General features: G+C 37.2%; 1 protein-coding gene across 1 annotated transcript in view; it reads right to left on the bottom strand.

The window, feature by feature from the left end:
• The window catches only part of LOC127639271 (membrane-associated guanylate kinase, WW and PDZ domain-containing protein 2-like), a 321,578-nt gene that overhangs the window by 55,196 nt on the left and 246,774 nt on the right, over positions 1-19,608 (bottom strand). The window contains exon 11 of the mRNA XM_052121194.1: positions 4,836-4,867. Within this exon, the coding sequence (XP_051977154.1) occupies positions 4,836-4,867 (32 nt within the window). The remainder of the gene's footprint in view (positions 1-4,835; positions 4,868-19,608) is intronic.

The raw sequence follows: 19,608 nt of genomic DNA, 5'->3' as shown, positions 1-19,608 counted from the left end.
CAACTTCCGCTTGGAATTTCTTTGACCGTAGGATGGGAAGGTGTCTTATAACAATGGAGCCTCTTGCGTTAATTAGCTTTTAAATACACACAATGTGTGGCATGTTAGTTTGAGCTCAGCAAAAAAGGCAGCATCATGAGTTCATCAAGGATGCTCTTTGCTTTGCAGCTGACGATACTAATGCAGCTGTGGGCGAGACTGTTCCCAAACCACTTCAATACATCCGGCTTCCTCATACACCCAAAATTAGGTTATGCATGCAGAATGCATAAAGAGAAGTACGCAGGTATGTAAAGTAGGATATCCAAAACTACCCATTTGCAAAATCTAGGCTAGACTAGTGCTCAGTTGCCTGAACGACTAATCAACAAATCAATGTTAAGGAAACCCTGCATAATAAGGCTGATTTCTGGTTTACCTGACTGTATTTGGACATGTTTATAAGTGGTAGTTTCCATAAGACAACATGTTTGTTCAAAAACAGCTAAACTAAAATGTAAAAGACTGATGTCAGAGGGCTCAAAGGCACAACACACTTTGAACACCGTCATTAAATGGATAGTTCACGCAAAAATTAAAAGGTCTCTCATCATCCCAGATGTGAATTTCTCCAGCTGAACACAAATTAAGATTTATAGATGAATATCTTAACTTTGTAGGTCCATACAATGCAAGTGAATTTTGGATAGAACTTTGAAGCTCTAAAAAGCACATACATGCAGCATAAAAGTATTCCATAAGTGGTCATGCAGTTAAATCCATGTCTTCTGAAGAGATCTAATCAATTTTGGGTGAGAACAGTCCTCAATCATGATTTCAAGATTAATTACACTTCTTAGTGCTTGACACATGTGCAGTGTTTTAGATGGCACTAGGAAATATAATCAAGCTTGAAATCATGATCGCCAATAAGACTGATGTTTAGACTTATAGTGAAAAAGGAGTTATATTATGGTCTGTTCTCCACCAAACCAATAGGATCGCTTCTGAAAACTTGGATTAAACCACTGTAGTTGTATGGATTACTTTTATACTGCCTTTATGTGCTTTTTGGAGCAAATTTTTGGTCACCATTCACTTGCATTGTATAGACCTACAGAGCTGAGAAACAATTATGAATGACAAGAGAATTAATTTATTTTGGTGAACTATTCCTTTAAAAACATCAATTCAAAAATGTAAATATAAGAAAATATCTAGATAAAGTAGTCCAGGGGTTTTCAAACTGGGGTATTGGGACCCCCAGGACGCCATAAGGGGCTGTTTAATTAATTGCTTAATTCAATTTGCAATGTAAAATGCAAAATGCAAATGCATTTTTCTATTTGAATTAGCATTTTCCACAGCTAGGGGGTCCGGGAAAATTTAAGAGAGTAAGAGAGAGAGAGAGAGAGATAAATACACTATGTGGGCTTTCATTAACATATTAATTAACTACATATAATTTATCTATGTTTAACTCAATAATAATAATACATTTACTGAATTTTATATTATAACTGCTTCATTCTGCATTCAAAAAACTGTCTGGACATCAATAGATTAATTTACAATTATTTTATTTTGCAGACAGAGGTATCTTTTTTTAATGAGACATACAAATTATTTAGAATTTTTATCAATTAATTTGTTTTTGAAATATTCTGGAAACCTGTTTTAATTTGAATATCAAGCTAACTATTTTCTGTAAATATAAATATACTGTATATATAGTATATACAGGAATCCCTCGTAAGGGGATCATCAGATTTGGGGGTTTTGGCATCAAAAAGTTTGAAAACCCCTTAACTAGTCGACTTCATTAATCAACTAGGTTGTTTGACTAGTCGTGCATAAGTAACGCATCCCTACCTCATAACATCCAAAATAAATCAACCCCAAAGTTTCAAAGGCATAATTAAAGGATATTAATAAACACAAGACAGAAAACAGATGCCAAAATGAGATGGATGCCACAGCTTATTAAAATAGGTCAGTGTTAGTATGTTAATCTCAAAGACCACCAGTGCATGAAGACAAATGTCTCAGGGCTGTTGTGTTCAGATTAAAATGTGTCATTGCCAAGTAAACACACAAACATAAACACGCACATTGAGGAACTCTATTATTGTCAGAGCAAAGTGCTAAGACATACAAACGTTGGCATGATTTTCTCAAAGAAGAAGCTCCTAATCAAAAGAGTCAGATTGAAATATTTTGTGACTGTTTTAAACAAGGCTACACTACATTGTAAGTGCAGGAACTTGTATGTCTTTATGCATTTAGGCATATTATCACATGTTATGTTTAATCCAATTAGTCTATGTATAAATATAGCGCCTATGTGCCTTATGGTCATGTCTGGTTTTTGCCTTGTTTAGGATGTTCTTGTGAAATCACATTTGCTTGATTTTTGGATTGATGATGTTTGCTAACAGATTATTTCTGTCACAATAAAACTGGTCTTCACCACAGTCGCACAGTATAATGACACTGTATGTTACACAGACTGATTACAGGAACTTTTGTATTGGGTGTGTGTATTCAGTCTATCCCACATTAATTTAAACAGGCAATTTAATGCAATTAAATATGCAATATGAAAAACCATTTAATAATTCCCTAACCCTAACAACATGGCAACACGGCTCAGTGCAACAGCCAAAAAAGCCCATCTGATGCATGTGTAAATGGACAAAAAGTACATGTTAACAGCCCTCAAGTCTACCATGGACAGATCGACCAAACCAATTCAAGTGGAAGTAAACAATATACCTGACATCTAAAGCCATTTACCCATTTCCAAAATAATAATCTTCATTTGGGGGCTTTTCTCAGCAAATATGCAATTATTTGCATTTAAAGGGGTAGTTCACCCAAAAATGAAAATTCTCTCATCATTTACTCACCCTCATGCCATCCCAGATGTGTATGACTTTCTTTCTTTTGCAGAACACAAATAAAGACTTTTAGAAGAATATTTCTGCTCTGTAGATCCATACAATGCAAGTGAAGCAAGTTAATTGTGTGGAGAACTTTGAAGCTTCAAAAAGCATATAAAGGAAGAATAAAATAATTAACACAACTCCAGATGTTCAATTTATATCTTCTGAAGCAATATGATAGGTTTCGGTAAGAAACAGATCAATATTTAAGTATTTTTTTTCCTGTAAATCCACACCTTTGACTGGCCCGGCCAGTAGGTGGCGATATGTACAAAGAATGCGAACTGCCAAAAAACAAAAGAAGAATGTGAAAGTGGAGATTTATGGTAAAAAGGACTTACAAATGGATCTGTTTATTACCTACATCTATCATATCACATTCTAAAGACATGGATTAAACCACTGGAGTCAAACAGATTACTTTTATGCTGCCTTTATGTGCTTTTTGGAGCTTCAAAATTCTGGCCACCATTGACTTGCAATGCATGGACCTAAAGAGCAGAAATATTGTTCTAAATATCTTAATATTTGGTCAGCAGATGAAAAAAAGTTGCGCATCTGGGATGGCATGAGGGTGAGACAATTATCTCATCATTGACATTTTTGAGTGAACTAGTATTTTAATTTGATTAATTAAACCAAGTAAAAAACAATCATGCCATTGATGTACTTTGGAATTTAACTTTTGAATTTGATTTGATTCTTTAAATCAATTGACAGCCTTAATTGAAACATTTCAGTATTTTGACAGCTGTAACCAGGGCAAGAGTAAAAGCCGTGCTAACATGTTAAATGACATTTCAAATGTGGATTTCATGCTTAGACCATATAACTTTATCATTCTATCTAATACTCTTCCAACCATTCCTTTTAAAAACTCTTTCTACTACCCGCTATGCTGTGACGTTAGTCTGAAAGTAAATTATATCTAATTAAACCTCAGCATGAGAGAGAGAGAGAGAGAGAGAGAGAGAGAGAGAGAGAGAGAGATAAAAGACCCAGCAGCTCTCTACAGTACTGCACTGTATGAAGCTTTCCATCTCCCAATTCTGTTCCCTTGAGACAGACAGATAGATAGATAGATGTTGAGGAACGAGCGTAAAGTGGCTGAAGACTGCGCTGTCACTGGCTCTCTGCAGTGTAAAGAAAGTCCACTTGATTTATGTCAGACTTTGGTCTCATCTTTGGCATTGGAAGAAGATGGGGCTGGGTTTGGCTGCTTCTTAGACCAAAAATAAATAAATGGGTGGGTGGGTGGAATAATACAGGCTATATAAACAGGATCAGAAGAATTTACATTGGGTTGTGGACAAGCAGATGTAAGAGTCGATGTATTGAATCCAAGTTAGGGACAGTACATAGAGAGACTACAGCTGGTCAAAAGAGTTTAGGCAGTATGTTGTGATTTTCATACATTAAACTGGTGTACTCCTTAATTTGAAAAGATCAGTCCGTTTTGTGGTGCATAAAATGTAGTGTATGCTTGTTTAAATGATTAGTGAATTAGTGATTTTAGAGTTTATTCACAGATACAGAATGACCACATTTAAGTGTTTTTAACCAGAATTTTGGATATGGGATTTAAAAAATAATTTCATAGAAACTGAACTCACCAAGTGTCACCTAGCTAAGACGAGCATAACTGGTAACATTTATATTCAATGTAACTTTTCTGTAAGCTGAAGCATAACTTAATGCAGTTAGTGTAATCTAATATGTTATAGCACTGTAATAAAGCACCTATTATGCATTACTCTTAGTACTGAGGCTATGCCGTTAAGGTTATTCATAAATATGTTGAATGATGTATGTAATATGATGTAATCACTCAAAACTGTTACAATATTTGAGCACACGGCTGTTGTTAGTGTGTTAACCAGAGTCAGAGGGCTGGAAGATGATACGTTTTACCTGTTTAAAGGATTTCCAAGGTGAAAAGTGACCTGAAATGGTAAAAGAATAAAACGTTTAGACTGCTGATTCCTTGACATGAGAGTTAAAGTGGGAATTAAACCAATCAAAACAGAATAAATCTTGAATCACTGATTTAGTTTGAGCTTCTCCACAGTTGTTCTTCCAAGAACCTTGAACAAGAATCGGAGCACTTTAAATGCCAATTAGATCATTCAGTGTTTTATATATTTTATTACTATCGTTATTATTTTAAATGGAGTCCTATGTTGTCCAAAAGTCTTAAACCACTAGTGAAAATGCTTCTATTTTTATTTATTTTATACAACATTTTTCATTACACGTTATATTATCAGCATAACAAAGTGAGTAAAACTGCACAATCTGCATGAATTAAAACATGTCTTAGTATTTGGTATGTCCCCCTGTTCATTTGATTGACAGCTCTGATTTGTGCTAGCATGTATTCTACATTCAAGCAAAATGTAATTATGAAATGACAATTGGACAATTTCACAAATTTGGTTATATTTGATTAGAGACCTAGAAATAGTCCAGAATCTTAAATAGTTCTTCTTCAATTTTCCTTATATTATTTTTGATTAAAATGTGTAAATACTTCAACTTTTATGTCCAGGTTTATAAAAAAGGAAGAAAGAAAGAAAGAAAAAAAAACCGACATCAACAAAAAAACAACTATTTTTGTTCTACAGTATGTTTTTTCAGACCTTTGGACAACTCCAGCCATTGTATTTATTTCTTACAAATTGCATCATTTGCTGAAATTGGTGTGCAGTGTTGCGTTAAGCATCTGGCAAATTGTTAGTAGAATCTACAAAATGTGAATAAAGCAATCTTTAAAGCACATAAAACCCCCCTGACATGATTATTGTGGAATTACAAAAGCAAAGGCCTTAAATATAAGTAAAATAAATGTGTCAAGATACAATTCAAACACGTCCATTAAGTTAGAGGCTTATTATTTTATTTATTTCATCTAAATTGCACAATGTTTGTCCCTAAGGACTATATATTTTAATGGAAGATGCTTTTTAGGTGTGGGGAAAATTCTCCTCCAATCACAGACAGATGCTTAAAATGCACTGGATCACATCTTCACGTCACATCAAATGATTATTTCCCCCACAGAGGAAAAACAACAGCTAGGATGAGGTGAAAGGCCATGAGTCTTCTGAACTCTAATCATAACAAAAAGGAAGTGCTGACAGTAAAGAGCAATTCTATTAAGAGCTAAACAATATCCGTCAACATCAAATGGCAGATTCATGAATATTTTCTCTCTAAACTCTTTCTAAATTGGCCTGGAAACGGACAAAAGCAAACAAGCGCACACAGACAGGCCATTTAATGTCTTCTGCATTCAACTTCTACCTCTCTGTCTTTCACAAAATTCTTGCCACAAACGCCCTTCAGGAATGAACAAGGCAATGCAAATGGCCTGCTTGGAATTAGAAAGAGGGACTAAGCGTGCACAAACACATACACACATCCACAATGCTCTTCCATTATGCCATATTTACAACATAAACTCAAAGTCAACTGTGCGATTGAAAAGCAAAGAGCAGCGTGCATGAGTCATCAAATAAGAGCAGAGAGTTGAACAGGATGCAGCTGAGCTGCTTCAGTGAGGAAGGCCACTGTTCCGAACAGTGATGGGGAGGAACTAACTAAAAGTAGCGAGGCTACTTACTAAAATACTTTTTTTTTAGTAGCGTGACAATTGCGGAGATATTTTCAAAGCAGATTAGCCTTTCTATTAAAAAAAATACTTGAACGTTTTTTCAACAAATAGCTGTGTAGCGCGATAAAACGTTACATCGCTGTTTTTGTGGCATTATATTGCAAACAAAGCTTTACAGCCAGGAAACTGATGTAATAAACAAACACGTTCACGAGAGAAACACGAGAGAAAAAAGATTGCTCGCCGGTTCCCAGACACGCTGTCCCCTGGTCCTCAACCACTCCTCCACCTTCTGGCAGACGACAGCCACACCTCCCTGGGCGGACAGTAGGGAGTCCTCCAACCCCTGGCGGATCGAACGCCCCTCCATGTTGTGGCGGAGCTGAAACATTACAAAAACAAATTAAATAATTAAATCAAGGTTGTCTCCGCCCATTTCCGTTGCTAAGTGGGGGAAAAGGAAATGAGGTTGTCACATAAAAGAAAAAAAAAACAAAACAAACAAAAAAAAAAAAAGTGTGTGGGAAAAAGACCCGAAGTTGTTGTGAAGAGTGCGATTCATCGAGGTGAGAACCGAAAAGCCTCAATAACCGTCAAAACGCCAAACTGGAAGTAAACGCATTAACCGAACGAGCTGTTGGTGGTTAGACGAAGGGAAATACTAAAGAAAAAGTAAGGTGTTGTTTGCACTTACCTGGGGAGGCGGTGACGAAATCGACAGCGGGTAAAACGCTGTATCTCTGCTGGAGCGGTTGCTGGTGAGAAAAAAAACGCTCTCCATAACGATGTCTTCAGCGCGGAGCGTGTAAAAGAACCCCAAGCGAGCTGTGATAAGGGCCGTCTGGATCCTGGTTTGTTCCCTCTACCATCCAACAGAGTTTCACCATTGCTAAAGGCTACGGCGTGACTGGAATTGCGGCTGGTTAACCAAACACACACACACAAATTCACCTCTGCACTTTATACATCCGGGTATTCCGGTTCCCCACAAACTAAACTGTGAGTAATATTTTTATTTTATTTTTTTGGCTAATTTTGTTCTGGAGTTTTTTATTTTTATTTTTGATACCAAACAAAATTGACATTTTTGATATTGATTTTGTTCACAAAATCTGTCTCTGTGCCTGGATGAACAACTGTGGAATCTGTGGTCTATGTGGAAAAAAATTGACTGACAGTTCAAAGTGGTGGTAACTGGCGAAATGGTGTGAAATACAGGCATTTCTAAACTGAGTTGGCACTGTCCTTTGTGATTTATTTTCTGTATTTTGTGTATGTAACTGGTGGCATCTAAGCTATCTGGGTTATTGGTCTGAAATTATTGACAAGGTTACACCTGTCTGGCACCCAAACTGATTAACTTTTATTTCAACAATCGTTGATTGATTGTTTGAATTTATTATCAGGCCGCCACCGTTACAATGTTCTGGCGGCTGGTATCGAGCCCCTCCACCCCTGGCAGCAGCTCCACCGCTCCAGGTGGCCAGCAGCGAGCCCCTCCTCCCCTCACGGATGGCGGACGTTCCTCCGTGTCCAGGCGGCCGGCAGCAACTCCTCTGTCCACCGGCGGACGGCCGCGGTTGCTCCTTTCAGCAGACGGCAGTGGCGAGTACTTCCAGGGTTTCGGCACCAATGTAACAAGGTTTAAAATGGGCAAGGATTAGGGGGGAACTGGACGAAGCATCACAAAAATATTTGAATGAAACTTAAACAAAAACACACAAAACACACATACAAGTACATGGCAGCTGTGTGTCGCTCTCTCTTTCTCTAACTGCCGCATCTGGCTCGGCTTTATCCCTATCCTTGGCTCATTAGCCCGATTGGGGGCCGGCCGTATTCACTAACAGCCCCGCTCCACCCCGCTCCACCCTCCACAAACTAAAACTAAAATAAAAGTAAACTGAAACTAGAAAACGCTCAGAAAACCAAAACTAAACTAAAACTAACAGACAAAGTGTGAAAAATAATGAAAATTCAACTAAATTGAAATGACAAATTGAATATAAAATCAAAATAAATGCTAAATAAAAAATCCCAAACTATTATAACCCTGTTTCAAAGTACAATAGCTTCCCTAACAGTAATACAGGCAGACATCAGCGATTCTAAGCAGCATAGCTGAAGCTGCTCTGAATGAGAGGCAGAGTAGTGTCTTTATTCTGCTTCATGGGAATGTGGAGAGAGTACCGAACAGAAGGAGAGGTTCTGAGATTTCTGTGGCACAGAGTTAGGTCATATCAAGCTCATCAACAAGCACAGGTCTGTCTCAAGTGATCTTATGATGCAAAATAATCAAAAAGACATATTTGCTCAAAGTAATGTTTTGTGAAATGCTGGGAGCAAAGCTGTTTGGTGAACGGCGGTCGATGGCGCAATAAATCACAATAAATGAACACAGAGCAAACACAAAAGGTCACTGGATAACAACACTTTCATTTCTCTTTGTAATACAGTTCAGTTCACTTCACAGGTCCAAATCAGCTCATTAAAAAGGTTGCCAAAGATCTCTCTCAATCTGATCCTGGATTCCAAAAATTGGCAAACATATTGAGAGATGTCTTTGATTCTTATAAATATAGTAAGCAGATTATGCTAATAGTGTACTTCAAATCTGTAAGATAAAAGGGAAACAATGAGTAAACATTGATGTCAATGGTTTTTCACATTTCTGGTTCGGAATTTCTACTAGCATTTCAGAAATAGGTGAAGACGTGTGATTGTGTGGATGCCGATTTTTGTGCAGGCATTTAAAGACGCATATATATACTAAAGTCCCTCTTTTTTCTAGGCTCTTTTATGCACTTCTATGGTGCATGGTGATTAAAATATGCTTTGGGCACTCAGGAAATCAGGACATCAGATGTCCACTTTACCGCAAGTCAACGATTTGCCTACCATTTTACGCTCGCTTTATGGCCGACACATCATTTCAAAGCAGCTTTACAGAAAATCATGCTTTACCAAAAAATAAAACTGTAATATCTATAAAGTCTTAGAGTCAGCATTGTGTAGTTTGATTAAATACAATTGTGAATAGTGTTTAAAAACAAGTAATTAAATAATAATTGTATTTATAACCCCAGTGAGCAAGCCGAATGCGACTGTGTCCAGGAACACAAAACTCCATATGATGTTGGTTAATGGAGAAATATAACTTTGGGAGAAACCCGACTCACTGTGGGGGCCAGTTCCCCTCTGGCTAACAACATGAATATAATGTCAATATTAGTTATTTATGTGCAGTACAAGTCATGGCTTATAATTATTAAACTAAGTAAGTGTTAAGGGCCAGTGTTTAAAAAAATATATATTTTTATGAACTTTAAGATTAATGATTGTCTTTGAAGTCCATCCTGGATTAACTGCAGAAGTTCACATAGATGCATTGTCCTTTGACAGTTTGTTGATGAACGCTTTTGTTGGTAAATAATTGATTGTTTATTTTTTACATTTTAAGAGTGTAGTCCATCATTTGACCAAGGTGATTGACCAAGGTGATGCAGGCAGAGATCAGAGAGGTGCATCGCAGTTCAACCGGCCGGTCATTTCGGTGAGGTCTATCCTAAGTCCAAGGTTCAGGCAATGGCATATGATGTATCACAAGTCTTGTGGTTGGAGTTGGCATAAGTTCATCCTCTGAAGTTCATCGTAATAGACTGAAGTGATGTCTGGCTTGCACCGGCTGCATTTAGTCATCATCACTCAGAGACACGTAGCAGTGGAGTCCAACACAAAGCAGGAACGGAGCTGGATCTGGTCGGTTTTGATGACCTCAGTATATAGAATATACTGTAGATGCCATTCAGTTTATTGCAGAGTTATAAATCCTGATCAATGTTTCTGGTTTCTGGTTCCGGCAGACCCAACTAAAGCAGTCTAATTTTGAGTTGAAGGATAAATTAGGTGTATGCCTGGCTAAAGAGATGAGTCTTTAGTCTAGACTTAAACTCAGTGAGTGTGTCTGTATCCCGAACAGTGTTAGGGAGACTATTCCATTGTTTTGGAGCAAAATAGGAAAATTATCTTTTGTGGATTTAAATATTTTAGGAACTATTAACAGGCCAGACTTTTCATAATGTAATGAACGTGATTGAATACAGAATGATAGATGATCACCTAAGTATTATACTGTAGTATATTAAGTATAGTATTATATATTAAATTAATATGAAATTTAACAGGTAACCAGTGTAACGATGATAAAATGGGACTAATATGATCATATTTCTTGGTTGTAGTCAGCACTCTGGCTGATTGGTATCAAATATAACACCTTCACTGTAGAAGACAATTTAACAGTACATCCATCAAGAGTCAAATTATATTTTAGAGGCTTAATTTTAGATGTTTTTGGTCCAATAATTAGTTAAATAATTAGGACATTTCTGGCCATCCAATCTTTAATTTCACAGATACAATTTGGAGAATTGTGAAATATCGGGTTTCGAAGAAATATATAGTTGGGTATTGTCTGCATAATAGTGGAAACTTATTCCACGATTCCTGATAATATCTCCCAGGGGAAGCATATACAGTACAAGGACACAAGCAGAGGCCCTAAAACTGATTCCTGTGGCACTCCATACTTAACCTTTGTTAGATTTGACAATCCCTCATTTACACAGGCAAAATTGGACCTAAACCATGCTAATGCAAGTCCACAAATGCCAACATAATTCTCCAGCCTATTCAAGAGAATGTCGGGATCTATCATGTCAAAGGCAGCACTAAGATCTAAAAGCACTAGAAGAGAAATACAGTCACTGACTGACTGAAGTGAAATCCTGACTGAAATTGTTCATATATACTATTTCTCTGTAGAAATGAACATAGTTGGGAGGATACTACCTTTTCTAGTATTTTCAATATAAACGGGACATTTAAAATCGGTCAATAATTAGCAAATTCTCTAGCATCAAGCTGTGGCTTTTAATAAGTGGTTTGATAACTGCCATTTGAAAGTGTCTTGGAAAATGTCCTAATGATAACAAGGAGTTAATAATATTAAGGGAATATCTCTTTTAAGAGCTTAGTTGGTATTGGATCTAACATTCATATGTTGTGGCTTTCGATATGTTTTGTTAGCTCTTCATGACCTATGATATTGAAGCATTGAAGTTGTTTGTGAGGAAAATTATGAGACATTGTTTTCTGTGGTATGTGACAGACAATTGCATAATTCCATTTTATTTCTGATTATTTCAATTTTATCAGTAAAGAAATTCATGAAGTCATTACTATTGTGCTGTGACAGAATATCTGGTTCAGTTGAGGCTTTATTCCTAACCAATTTAGACACAGAACTGAATAAACACCTTGGATTGTTGTGGTAATTTTCTATGAGTTTGCAAAAATATGCTGACCTGGCAGCTTTATTGCCTGTCTGTAGCAACAGACACTATCCCTCCATGCACCACAAACTACCTCTAATTTTGTATTCTTCCAATTGCACTCCATTTTCCGAGCTGCTCTTTTGAGAGCATAAGTGTGATCATTGTACCGTGGTGCAAAGCTTTTTTCTTTAATCGAAGGGGGGCGACACTATCAAGAGTGCTAGAGAAGGCTGTATTTATATTTTCTGTTATTACTTCAAGTTCTTCTAGATTTTTGGCTTACTAAGGACCTTAAGAAAGTATGTAATACGTATATTATTTTCTGTCATATCAAATTAAATATGTTTTCTATGAACATAGTCAACATCTATGTTCATCTTCAGCTTCTTTGGTGCAGAGGTGTGCATTTAGACATTTACTTTTATCTCTCGAGACTTATGAGTAGATTTCCAATATCTCATTGACTCAAACTGTCCTCCTAAGAAACTCTTTACTTTGTTTGACAGATTATCTGTTATGTGAGCTGTCTGAGTAGCTGTGTGTGTTTATGTCCTACATTAATACACATTCCCCATAAGCTCCTTCAGAAATTTTGAATCATGAGTCTGGTCAGCTAATGGTCCCATGCCAATGGCTGAGTTAATGGGTATACATGAGCTAATGAGTATATCAGTAGAGCTGGAGCTAATTAGCTTTTTGGTGAGTTGCTGAGAGGAGTTTGTTTTCCCAAAACAGCTAAGAGTAATCTGTTTCTGTTATTACACACACACATACACTTGGATGGACACTGTTGCAACTAAAACTGATGAGATGGATTGATCATACGAGAAATAACAATAAGCCTTGAAAAGTAATTAAAACAGTACACACATACTCTCTCAAACACTCACACATAATGCAAGACAGCACATTTCCTCTAAATGACAGCTGCATAACGGAAATAGCGGATGCTTTAAGTGGTGGCCATGACAACAGTGAGACTGGAAGTAAAAGGTTGAATGAAATCTGTCATCTTGTGTTTCCATATGCTTAAACACACTCAATCTTCTGGGCTCCAGACATAAATAACCCAGCTTACAATTGCAACAGAAAGTTTATATATGCAAAAATAATCATTAAAAAAATGTAGTCATCATTAGTGACAAACATGAAACTGTGTGTTCATCAGTTTTGGGTGTAATCTGATTACAAAGTAATACAAAGTGTTCTCATCTTGTGCTATCACTAGGGTTGCCAACGGTCCCATATATTATGGAATCATCCCATATTTAAGCAAACTAAATTGTGTTCTGTACTGAATCCATATGGGACGCCGTTTGTCCTGTAGTTTGGCGTCTCACATCCAAACCCCTGAGAACATTTCACACATCGAGAGAAATAGAAACACAGAGATCTTTCACATAAGTTGTGTGAGATATTAGCTGTTGCTTACGCAGACACTACACTTGACAGAATTGGGCTGCATTTTCCAAAAGCATCGTAAGCATGAGTTGATCATAGAGACCATTGGTGCCAATGGTATCTACAATCTATTTAGGCTTATGATGCTTTTGGAAATTGCAGCCCTGGCCATTGTTTTAAAGGGTTTGTGATTTTACATTCTGCAGGCCGTTCACAACAAACAAGTTTTTGTGTCAGTCCATGCTATTTTTCAATTGTTTTCCTATGAAAACATGCTCTAGATGGATCTCTTGGACAACTGTACTGCATCTAGCTGTTTTTCTCAGCATCTCCTGTAGGAACGCAACATTTTATAAACAGTTTGCGAAGATTACTTCAACTGTTGAAAACGCTTATTGAGAGTTCTGAGCTGTGTATAGCTTTATTTTAGCTCAAGGACTGGAGCTTTTTTCTGGAGCTTTGTCTCTTGCCTTTGGATATCACAGCCAATGATCACTACTAAGCTGTTTGCCATTCCAAGACATTCATCATGAAGTTCCAGGGAAGAAATTGGCTTTTCAGTGCAAACAATTACCTGAAAACAATAAGATCTTTGCTAAATAAGTCAATCATGGCTACGGCAGATGGCGCAATGGCAGGGTGTGTGATAATCACTGGACTCCACTTAGAGACTCTGATCCTGGACCAGCTATTCAAAGACAAATCCAAACATTAACTATTCCAGGGGATCAAGCCAAACTGCACTTAAATCAGCAGCCAAGAGAGTTTTCACAAGTGAAGAGTGCTAGACGTGTGGGGCAGTGAAATTATCGCTGAGACAAAGAGATCTGGCAGTAAAACCACATCACCATCTGGACATTGTGAATGAGAGATTTATAAACATTCGGTTCACTGTCACAGCATAAAGTCTTCAGCTTTAGATTTCACGCAAAAGCCAGAGAACAGCACAAAGAAGGAAATAAAAGACAAGAAATGATAATCAGAGATAAAGAGACAGAGAAAAAGGGAGAGACAGAGAGAGTGAACTAGACTGTACACAAGAGAGACTCACATTTGCACTAGTGTAATTAGAAAGGATGGCCGATGTCCAGTGGTGAAACAGAGGGGCCAAATTGCGGCACATTTAAAAGTGGCAAATCATTTCACTGGAGCACTGACAGTTTTATTAGGGCATATAATGGGCTGTCTAAACGGTTCTGGACTGCTCCACTGATTGACTTCCTGGAGAGGCCTTGCAATACTGCTCTAGAGCCTACCAGGCTCGACATTACAGATCTCTCTGTGTGAGCGAGCCATTTATTTACCAACCTAGGGTCATAAGGAACAAAATGAGAAGACAAATCTTGGTTATTGGTAAACTGCACATATATCTTGGTATACTCTCACGTAGCCAGACCTTTGAGTACAACAGCAAAGGTCTGGACTGTATTGCAGCTTAAAGGGATAGTTCACCCAAAAATGAAAATTCTCTCATCATCACTCTCATGCCATCCCATATGTGTATGACTTTCATTCTTCTGCTGAACACAAATGAATTTTTAGAAGAATATCTCAGCTCTGTAGGTCCATACAATGCAAGTGCATGGTGGCCAGAAGTTTGAATTTCCAAAAAAAGCAGAAAATCCATCTGACTCCAGTGTTTTAATCCATATCTTCAGAAGCAATATGATAGATGTGGGTGAGAAACAGATTAATATTTAAGTCCTTTTTTTTTAACTATAAATTCTTCTTCCTGTCCACTAGTTGGCAATATGCATGGAAAATGCAATCACCAAAAAACAAAAGAAGCAGAATGTGGAAGTGAAGTGGAGATTTACAGTAAAAAAGGACATCATTATTGATCTGTTTCTCACCAACACCTATCACATCACTTCTGTAGACATGGATTTAACCACTGGAGTCGTATGGATTACTTTTATGCTGACTTCAAACTTCTGGCCACCATTCACTTGCATTGCATGAACCTACAGAGCTGAAATATTTTTTTAAAAATCTTCATTTCTGTTCAGCAGAAGAAAGTCATATCTGGTATGGCATGAGGGTGAGTAAATCATGAGAGAATTTTCATTTTTGGGCGAGCTATCCCAAAACTGGTCTGAAACCACCCACTTAGACAGGCAGATGTGTCTAACTGGCATGTAAAGTGATTAATCACAGTTGTTTTATTCATTGTTCTCTGTGTAATTTAGGGATTATCTGAGATATACATATTATACTATAATAAAAGACTAGTGAGGGAAAACATGTCTTTTTAATAATGGCGCAACAGTCTTTTTGAGTGAATGCACAGAAAACACATGTGTAGTGCAGCACAGACAACGTCACTACAGGCTATTTCACAGACGTAGTTTAGAAAACAAAGCAGATTATAAAGTCCTGCTTTTGGATGTCCAGATTACTTGCTACTAAGTGCCTCAAACGAAACTCTGAGGGATGTATTTGCTAAGAATGAATTGCACCTGGTAGAAGTGTGGTTAAATACTGAAGATGCAGTGCTGTTTCAGCTTTGATTACACCTGTTTAAACTAGATAGCGAGTGGTTAGTGCATAAGACCGCTTTTTGTGCTGAAATACCACATGGAAATTGCCACAACTGTTTAGTGAATATCTGTAACATAACATTAATTATTTTGTTGGTCCTGGAACAACATTCCTACCAACAAATATAAGGCCAAACTCTATTTCTAACCCTAATAATAGCCTCAACTTCTGCCCTTGACCTCCCAATCTTTTCATTGAACCCCAAGCCAAACCCCCAGTCCTGACCCCTACCCTCCAAACCTAAATTCTAAAGCCAACCCCTATTTCTAACCCTGATTCCCAATTTTCAAGCTGTTATCTTTCCCCTAGAAACCTAACCCCTTTATCTAACTTGGATCTTAACCCTCAGCCCTAACCCCAATTCAAAACCACAGCCTCTAAACCCTAACCTAACCTTAACCCTGACATCTGATTGGCTGATAGGCTGATGGAGTGGTGGTGGCGTAGTGGGCTAAAGCTCTAAACTGTTAAGCAGAAGGTTGTCGGTTTGATCCCCACAGACACCACCATTGTGTCATCGAGCAAGGCACTTAACTCCAGGTTTCTCCGGGGGGATTGTCCCTGTAATAAGTGCACTGTAAGTCGCTTTGTATAAAAGCGTCTGCCAAATGCATAAATGTAAATGTAAATGAAAGAAATGCTGTTCCAGGACCAACAAGGATGCTGATACAAGTCCTACTTTGGTAAACACCTTTAGAGGTCATTTACAGATAGTTTCCATGTAAGTGCTCCCATTGACTGTACAAATGACTGTAAAATAGTGGAATTAAGTATAGATGGAAGCGGCATTGTATAAATCTGACACTGTGACTCGGCTTAACAGAAATTGTTAGTTTGTGCAAATCCTTTTCTGTCCTCCATGTGCCAGTCATGGCATGTTTTAACAGACGGATTCTGAAGTTGGGTGGTAGCGTGATGCTACAAGCTGTTTAGTGTTTCAAGGCTCACTGTGCAACCAGTCTGTATATGAGGCTGCGAGCGGGACAGATTGCCAATATATAGGACAGCAGGCCACACTGAAGTGACCAAAATGACCTTCAAGCAGTCTGAATGTGTTGGTGGCACAAAAATGTGTGTATTTACACACTCACACAAAACATACTTCCTTGCATTGGGTTAGTGCCCATGCAGACACTCATCACCATTAAACACTATCTAGTTTCATCACACGTCAATTTGGTGAGGTATAAATCGCACCACATCAATATCAGGGTAATGAATAGTGAAAAATGTACTGTGTTCTGCTTCAAAGAGTTTGGTATCAGGCTGACCTCTATGCTGCTCACAAGTCCAAATAACTTGAATGACAGTACAGATCAACAGTAACTTTTTCAGCAGCCTAGGTTTCAGAAGAATATTTCCCATTAGAACTCTATATAGGTATTTCAGATTGTTCTTGAACAAAAGAGCTCCAAGCATTGAACCAAACTGACCAGCTCTGAGATAAATCACAACACTACAACAGTTGATTCAAGGCAAATATTATTAGAGTGGTGGTGGCGTAGTGGCTAAAGCACAGGGCTGTTAATCAGATGGTTGCTGGTTCTAACCCCATGGCCACCACCATTGTGTCCTTGAGCAAGGCACTTAACTCCAGGTTGCTCTGGGGGGATTGTCCCTGTAATAAGTGCTCTTTAAGTCGCTTTGGATAAAAGCGTCTGCCAAATGCGTAAATGTAAATATATATCATCATCATGGTTGGTATTATATTGAATGCTCTAATGCTAAAACATTCCATAATATCCAAGCAGGTGGTTACCTAACAGTAGCTAACAAGCTAGTCACTGCTAGACTGTAAAAACCCACCTGATTGGTTGATCTTGCTTCAAGTAGTTTATACGCAAGAATACTTGCTCATCCTAACATGCTGTGTAACACCTTGTGTTCCAACAATTTGGGCGAATCTCAGCTTGTCAAAAACATGTTGAGGTCATTATTTACCCCCAAATCAAGAGAAAAACATTTGAAAATATTTTTTTCATAAAGAAACATGAAACCTGTTTTTGTTCCATTAAGTAGTTTTTTTCCTTCCAAATAATATTATGATTGTGAAATAGGTGGGGTTTTTCATCTCCAGACACTTTCATGTCCCAGTGGCTGATTTTTATTAAAACACACAGATTAAATATTTTATATTTGGTCAAAAGAATGTGTCATTAAGACTAAATATATTGTGACCTTCAGAATTTATTTCCGGACCCAGACTTATTAACCCTAAAATGCATGGGCGTTTCCCCAAACATTACTACATTCCTGGGGTGTTGGGTGCTGCCCCTTTAACGACATTGATTCTGTGGGCTCATGTGATCGCCTAGAAAATGGCACAAAAAAATAAAAAACTGAGGGAGAAAGTCATGTTGTTCTTGTGTTGAGACTTGCTGAAATTCTGTAACAACTCCAGATGAAACTATAATCTAAAACGGTCTATTCCCAGAGTGGTGAGTAATACTTTTGTTGTAATAATAATCATGGTTCTTGAAGTATTGCTATGTAGATCGCTATTTACGATTAGCGCCTTAATTAGCCCAAATGCCTAATGTTATATGCTTGTTTTTTTATGTTTGTGTAGACATCTACTGTTTTATATTACCTTTTGAAATATTCTTTCAATATATGTTACATTTATTCGGTAAACAACGTTTAAATATGTATTTGTAATGCAGAGACTGTTTCTCCGTATTGATGGTTGTATCACATTTGTGATATTGTTTCATGCAAAATATGTGAGATTTTGCATTGTAGAGGATATCTTTGATTTATAAGCAAATACTATATTGAATTGTTTTGTTTTACAATTTGACCACATAAATGTGAAAATGAAATGAAAGCAACTAAATGTGGGCATTGTGAGTTCTGCACAAGAGGAATAAAAGACAAAATCAAAATCCAAGTTAATGTTATCATTTCATGGGTAACATGGGGTCTTTAACGACCCACTTATATCTATCACATCTCACATCTTCGTCAAAAAGCAATGTCAAATATAAATCAAGACAATCACTGAAACATCAGCACCACCTTGAGTAACAAATAGCATATACAGTTAATGTAAATGTATATGTAAATATATATATATATAAACTGATCAACATGCTATTGTAGTCATTTGTATGAATATAATACTCGGTTGTTTTGTTATAAACTATGAAATATATATCCTGTGATAATAAACTTATATAGATATGAAATCATCATAAAAATATGATTTATGAATGCACAAAAAAAAAAGGAATAAAAGAAAGCTTACATATTATAGCAATATTACAAATGACATATTTTGGGTCTATAATGACCCTATACACTTTTGGTAATTAAAGGTACTGTAAGTCATTTCATTCATGGAAAAGTAAAAGTTCTTTTTTTAAATAAAATCTTGTATGTGTGTGTTTAAAATGCATAATAACGTTTAATATAAAATATAAATAATTATGTGGTTTTCATCCCTTCTCTTGTCAAGAGTCCTGACCACCACCGACTGCGTTTGCTTGGGGTCCTTTTTACAGCGCCCCTCATGGAGCAGTGCCAACCAATTCTGACACGAGATATTCACATGTGCAAATTAAATTTATCCAATCAGCAGCCTCGATATTATGGCCTGTGCCCAAGCATGCGCAGACATTTCCTATAACCATCGTCTCATTTGACGACTGACAATCTCTGCCAATAGATTGTAATACTATAGCAATGATGAACGCAGACACAAGAGCAGGATCTCAGCTGCCCGGTCTGCCCCCAAATTCAATAAGATCTCTTCAGCAAAATCCATTTGAAAGGAGAACTTTGGTGGAGAAAC

This window comes from Xyrauchen texanus, chromosome 47, assembly GCF_025860055.1.
Source record: "Xyrauchen texanus isolate HMW12.3.18 chromosome 47, RBS_HiC_50CHRs, whole genome shotgun sequence".
NCBI lineage: Eukaryota > Metazoa > Chordata > Actinopteri > Cypriniformes > Catostomidae > Xyrauchen > Xyrauchen texanus.
The sequence above is the reverse complement of the archived record's forward strand: the minus strand, read 5'-3'. Positions and strand labels throughout refer to the sequence as shown.